This window comes from Crocuta crocuta, unplaced genomic scaffold, assembly GCF_008692635.1.
Source record: "Crocuta crocuta isolate KB4526 unplaced genomic scaffold, BGI_CrCroc_1.0 scaffold349, whole genome shotgun sequence".
Lineage (NCBI taxonomy): Eukaryota > Metazoa > Chordata > Mammalia > Carnivora > Hyaenidae > Crocuta > Crocuta crocuta.
This window is the reverse complement of record NW_027529631.1, coordinates 164-7,373: the sequence shown is the minus strand read 5'-3', so window position 1 is coordinate 7,373 and position 7,210 is coordinate 164. Positions and strand designations below refer to the sequence as shown.

General features: G+C 38.5%; 1 protein-coding gene across 1 annotated transcript; it reads right to left on the bottom strand.

The window, feature by feature from the left end:
* Window positions 1–207: 207 nt before the first annotated feature.
* On the bottom strand, window positions 208–842 carry LOC144230062 (olfactory receptor 2B11-like; the record flags this gene model as incomplete). The annotated part of the gene is made up of 1 exon (XM_077762272.1): window positions 208–842. A coding segment is annotated over one exon (635 nt), but the record flags the coding sequence as incomplete, so codon positions are not given.
* Between the last annotated feature and the right edge of the window lie 6,368 nt (window positions 843–7,210).

The following is a 7,210-nucleotide window of genomic DNA, read 5'->3' as shown; positions in this document are numbered from 1 at the left end:
TCACGCAAATTTTAGAAAAATTGAGATTAAGGTTCCCGTTGCAAAATGCGGGCTAAAGATTAAAACTGAGCTGACAAAACATGCATGTAGGTTGGATATTTACTGAAGGATGCTGACCGTTTTGGAAGAGGGCACATTGAGAGAGAATTTAGGGCAGGGGCCCTTTGGATTCTTACATGGAGAGTGTTAAGTATAAAGTAGCAGTGCTTATTCTCTTCCCTGATGGCTCAAGGGGAGGAGAAGTCTCCTTATTGCCCCTTTCATGTCCTTGTTCCTCAGAGTATAGATAAAAGGGTTAAGCATAGGAGTCAGCAGACTGTAGAACAGGGCCATGAGTTTGTTCTTGGCCTGGGAGTTAGTGCCAGAGGGTTGCACATATATGCATATTACTGGCCCGTAGAAGAGAGAGACAACAATAACATGAGAGCCACAGGTGTTGAAGGCCTTCTTCTTTCCCGTTGATGAACGAATTCTGAGCACTGTAGCTACAATGAACCCATAGGAGACAAGGATAAGAGACAAGGGAATCAAGGTAAATAATGTCACCACGACAGAGAGCATAGTTACATTGAAAGTGGTGTCAACACAGGACATCTTGATCATCACTGGAACCTCACACAGGAAATCATCCACCTTGTTGTTACCACAAAGCGGCAGTTGGACAGTGAGGGACGCCTGAAGCAAGGAGTTAGCCAAACCACTTATCCATGCCACAGCCACTAGGGAGACACAGAGTCTCCGATGCATGATAGCCGGGTACCTCAAGGGCTTGCAGATGGCTATGTACCGATCCAAGGACATGACCGCCAGGGTGATGCATTCTGTAGCCCCCAGGAAGTGAANAGAAAATAGAATATGAAGTCAGAGAACTTGGATCCTGTCGACTGGTACAGTTAACACACAGCTTTTCTCGTTCTTTAATTAAAAAACCAATGCTTATTTATTTATTTTTGAGAGAGAGAGAAGATGTGTTGGGGAAGGGCAGACAGAGGGAGAGGGAGAATCCCAAGCAGGCACCATGCTGTCAACACACAGCTCGATGTGTGGCTTGATCTCATGTACCTTGAGATCACTACATGAGCAGTATTCAAGGGTGGATATTTAACTGACTGAGTCACCGAGTTGCCCCAAAACAGACCTTTGACGCATTGCTTTCTTACCAGCTGTGTTGTGAGGATTGATTAATCCACTATCTATGACTATGCTTCATTAAGTATAATACTTAACATTGGGGTAGTTACTTTTAGGAACTGTAGTGTCCAGTGTGATTAAAAGTCCACTCCTTTTCATTAATCCTTGTTAGTTGCGTACTTACCCCATCAGAAGACTCACAAAGATGGCATGTTCTTCCTTTTCATTCCCCAAATCACTCCTGTCATGTGGCTTGAATCCAGAGTTCATGATGTTAAGATTTTTATGCAAATACACACATATTTTAATTCACTGAAATGCCCACAAATGCAAGCAGTATACCTATATCATTCTTCATTAAAGCAAACGTGTTTTAATGTTTTGAGTTATAATGATGTTGCATTGTAAAAGTTTTCAATTTATTTACATACATTTTTAGTACAGAACTTTGCATAGAGAGAGAGGTCAAAACACACATGGAAATGAAAAAGGATAAAATCATGAAGCTGAAGAGATCACTCCCACCGACATACAACACCTACCTTGCCTTTCTGCTATTTAATGGTCATGCTCTCTGTTCTTACAAATCGACTTGATATTTTCTTTCCAAAGGAACTAAGTGTTCATTAGAGATAAGGATTGAATATTCTTTCTGTGTTCAGTGGCGTCACATCGTATCCTAGGTCCCTAATATAAATTTGTCCTTTTGATTTGAAAGATCCTGAGAATGTTTATATGTGGAAACCAATAACATTTTTTAAGGAATGGTTCTTTCTCTTTATATAAAGCTGTGGGAGATTTTCTTCATACATATAATGAACCTCAGTAGACACCTCTTGGCAAGAAACGCTGTGCAAATTCCCTAGTGGGAATACTACTTTCTAACGTACTTCTTACCTTGTCAACATGGAAGGATAAATTTGGGCATTTTCCTTGTTGTGAAAAATGGACTCAGGACTAAAACCATCCTAAAAAACTCATCTATCTCACCAGTTCCAAGAAAACTTCCTTATACATCAGTAAAAATTTAAGACAATTATTTTTGTTGTCAAGAGAGAATTTTATTTTATTTATATTTTCCTCAGGCTATTGTTTATTTAGATTCTTGCTATAATAAAAGTGGGAATATTTCTAATTCTGTATGAAGAAAGAAGCCATGGTTACCTTCCAATTTGATTTTTGAGAAACCAAAGGGCTTTTGTCTCCATATATTTATCCCAAAATAGCATAGCATGGTATAGACTTTTTACCTGACCTAATAGTGAATATATCAAAAATAGTTCCTCATTTGGGTTACACAGTAAATCATTATGGCAAGAAAAATAAGATATGTTATTTTATTTATTCATTCAATGAATAAAAATTTGTTGAACGCCCACTATATGTCAGTCACTTTTCTCGATGCTTCAAAATATAACAATGGATAATGGCATAAAAATTTGCTTTAATGAAACATATAGTAATAGAGAAATACATTACTTGTCCTTATTGTCAGTTTCTCAGTGGATTTGGGTTCAGAATAATTGAAACACTCATGCCAAAACTTACAATGTTGCAAACTCATGTGTGGAAAAATTAAGGTTTGCAAGACTGTTTTTTATTTTAACTAACACTGACGCACAATATTACATTAGTTTCTGGTGTACAACATAGCGAGTCACCATCTCTATACATTAATTTATGTTCCCACAATTGTAGTCATCATCCGTCACTATAAAACGCTCCTCCGATATCACTAGCTTTATTCTCTGTGCTGCACCTTTTATTCTCATAAGTTATTCATTCCATAACTGGAAGCCTGCGCCTCCATCTCCCCTACATCCATGTTTCCCATCCCCAAACCCCTCCCTCTGGAAACCATCAGTCTGTTCTCTGTATTTATGGATCTGATGTTTGTTCATTCCTATTTTTCAGGTTGCACACATAAGTAGGATTATATGGTATTTGTGTTTTTCAGTCACGCTTATTTCACTTAAAATAACACTCTTTATGCCCACTCATGTTGTCACAGAGGGCAAGATATCATCCTTTTTAATGGCTGATTAATAATTGATTGCACGTACATAAAATCGTTTCCTTGTATTTTTGTCTGGACACTTAAGTTTCTTCCATATCTTGGCTATTGTACACAATGCTGCAATATACATAAGGTGCACGTGTCTTTTGGAATTAGTGTTTTCATTTTCTTAGGTAAATATTCAGGAATGGAATTATTATATGTTATTTCTATGTTTAATAGTTTGAGAAACCCCAGAGTGTTTTCCACAGTGGCTGCACCAATTTACATTCCCACCAACAGTGCATGAGGGTTCCCATTCCTTTTTTTTTTTTTAATAGTTTATTGTCAAGTTGGTTTCCATACAACACCCGGTGCTCATCCCCACAGGTAAGGGTTCCCTTTCCTCCATATTCTTGCCAACATTTTCTTCTTGTCTTTTTTATTTTAGCCACGTGACAGTTGTAAAATGATATCTCATTGTTGGTTTGATTTGCATGTTTCCGATGATCAGTGATTTTGAGTATCTTTGCATGTGTCTAGTGGCCATGTGTACATCTTTCTTTAAAGAAATGTTTATTAACACTGGCTGTCTATCTTGCATAAACCAGGCCCCACACTGCTGAGCTCTGGTGGACCTGCTCTTCTCAGTCACACTTGCCTCAGTCCAAGTGCAGTGAGACTTTTGCCCCGACGACCAGCACAAACCCCTACCCATGTAATGTCTGCTGACCAAGAGTTCACAGGGCGCAGAGCTGGTGGGGGTCGTGACAGGTGTCCTTTCATAAGCAGACGAGAACACACTAGTTAAAGCTCACCACATTCAGGCCAGGGAGCAGAAACTGCCCACCGCAGGCAGAGAGCCTCTACAGACGACTGATCGGAAAGGAGCAGCCAGAACACAAGAACAGACTGCATACAGCATATATTGGAGACACATCCTAAGGCCCCAGGCTCTGGGCATTATAGAACCTTTTGTTCATTGGGCCATTACCCTTATGGGCAGGAAATATAACGGGTTTTCCTAACACACAGAAAAAGAGACCTAGGCAAAATGTCACAACAGAGTATTTAATCCCAAATGAAAGAACAAGGTACAGTCGTGGCCAGAGATCCTTGTGAAAAGATATTATTAATATTTCTGATGGAAAATATAAAGCGATTATCATAAGGTTACTAGCCGAGGTTGAGAAAGGAATGGAAGACTTCAGGGAGTCCTTTACTGCAGAGATAAAAGAGATTAAAAAACAAACAGTTAGAAATGAAAATTTCAATAACTGAGATTTTATTTTTTTAAAATTTTTTAATATTTTATTTATTTCTAGGAGAGAGAGAGAGAGAGAAAGAGAGAGAGAGAGACAGCGTGAGCAGGGGAGGGTCAGAGAGAGAGGGAGTCACAGACTGAAACAGGCTCCAGGCTCTGAGCTGACGGTCAGCATAGAGCCCGACGTGGGGCTGGAACCCACGAACCGCGAGATCATGACCTAAGCGAAAATCGGACGCTTAAACGACTAAGCCACCCAGGCGCCCCAATAACTGAGATTTTAAAAGGTTTGATGCAGCCAATACAAGGATGGAAGAAGCAGTGGAATAAATAAGTGACCTATAAGACAAAATAATGGAAAATGAAAAAGCTGAAGAAAAGAAAGTATGATTATGCAATGTGACAATAGACCTAGTAATCGCATTTGTATTGCAGATGTCCCAGAAGAAGAAAAGAGAGAAAAGGAGACAGACAAATTCATTTTAGGAAATAATCGCTAAAAACTTCCCTAATCTAGGGGAGGAAACACACATCCAAATCCAGGAAGCACAGAGAATTCCCATCAAAATAAACATACAAAGGCTAACACTAATACATATTATAATTAATTATAATTAAATGTATAATAATTGTATATAATTATAATTAATTAGAAAAATATGCAATAAAGACAAAGTCCTAAAAGCAACGAAAGACAAACGAAGTCCCTAACTTACAAGGGAAGACCCATAAGACTAGCTGCAGATCTCTCCACAAAAACTTGTCAAGCCAGAACAAATTGGCATGCTACAACAAACGTGCTGAATGGGGAAAATCTGCGGCCAGTAATACTCTGTCTGCTGAATCTATCGTTCAGAAAAGAAGGAGAGAAAAAGATTTTACGATAATAAACAAAACCGACAGGAGCTCATGACCACTAAACAAGCCTGAAAGAAATATTATAGAGTACACTTTCAGTGGGAAGACCAAAAGTGATATAGACAAGAAAGGAACAGAGAAAATCTTCAGAAGCAATAAAAAAAAAAGCAGGTAATAAAATGACACTAAAGATCTACAAATAATTACTCTGACAATAAATGGACTAAATACTCCAGTCAAAATATATTCAGTGTCAGAAAGGATAAAACAAACAAACAAACAAACAAACAAAAAAAACGCAGGACCCATCAATAGTATCAATAAGAGGCTCAGTTTAGACCTAAATATCTCTGCAGATTGAAAGTGAGGTGATGGAGAAACATTTATCATGCACATGGAAGTCAAAAGAAAGGAAGAGTAGCATTTTCTATATCAGACAAACTATATTTAAAATTTTTTTAAATATTTTTATTTATTTCTAGGAGAGAGAGAGAGACCGCGTGACCAGGGGAGGGCCAGAGAGAGAGAGAGAGACAGACTCTGAAATAGGCTCCAGGCTCTGAGCTGGCAGTCAGCACAGAGCCCGACGCGGGCCTTGAATGCACGAACTGAGAGATCATGGCCTAAGCGAAAGTCGGACGCTTAACCGACTAAGCCACCCAGGCGCCCCTATTTAAAATTGTTTTAATGTTTTATTTATTTCTAGGTGGGAGAGAGAGACAGCATGAGCAGGGGAGGGTGAGAGAGAGAGGGAGACACAGAATTTGAAACAGGCTCCAGGCTCTGAGCTGTCAGCACAGACTCTGATGCGGGGCTCGAACCCACGAACGTGAGATCATGACCTAAGCGAAAGTCGGACACTTAACCGACTAAGCCACCCAGGCGCCCCTTAAACCAAATAATGCAACAATGAAGAGGGGCACTATATCATTAATAAAAGGGACCATCCATTAGTAAGATCCTAGAATTGTAAAATGTAAAGTTGTAAAATGCCTCTGACATGGAAGGACCCACATGTATAACACAATTAGTAATAAGTAAGAAGGAACTCATTGATAATAATACAATATGAGTCTTGAACAGCCCCACTTATAAAATAAACAGGTCATCTAAGCTTAAAAATCAACAAGTAAACATTGCTTTGAATGACACACTGGACCAGATGGAAATAACAGATATATTCAGAACATTTCATCCCAGGGCACTTGGCTGGCTCAGTCAGCTGAGTGTCCAATGTCAGCTCAGGTCATTATCTGGTGATTTGTGAGTTTCAGCCACACATCAGACTCACTGTTGTCAGCCTGTCAGCAAGAGCCGGGTTCGGAATATCTGTGGCATTTTTTTCCGCCCCTCCCTCAATTGTGTGTTCCTGAAAAGAAATAAATATATATTTTTAAAAAGAACATTTTATCCTAAAGCAGGAGAGTACACATCCTTATTCAGTGCACCTGGAGCACTTTCCAGTACAGATCACATATTGAGTCATGGATCAGACCTCAATAAGTACAAAAAGATCGAGATTATACCATGCATCTTTTCTGACCACAACAAAACTTGACTTCAGCCACAAGAGAGAGCGAGGACACAAATACACGGAGTTTAAACAAAAAGCTACCCAGCAATGAATGAATTAACCAGGAAATCAAGAATTATATCAAGAAATAAATGATATAGAAACTGAAAACAAAAATAGATCAATAAAATGAGGAACTGGTTCTCTGAAAAATTTAATAAAGTTGAAGAAACTGTAGCCCTATTTATAAAAAGAGAAAGGAATTAAATAAATAAAATCACGAACAGAGGAAGAGAAATAACACCATAGAAAAACAATTTTATGAGAATACTATGAAAAATTATACACCAATAATTTGGACAAACTGAAAGAAATGGATAGATTTCAAAAATATATACACTATCAAAATTGAAACAGGAAAAAATAGAAAACTTGAACAGACCCATAA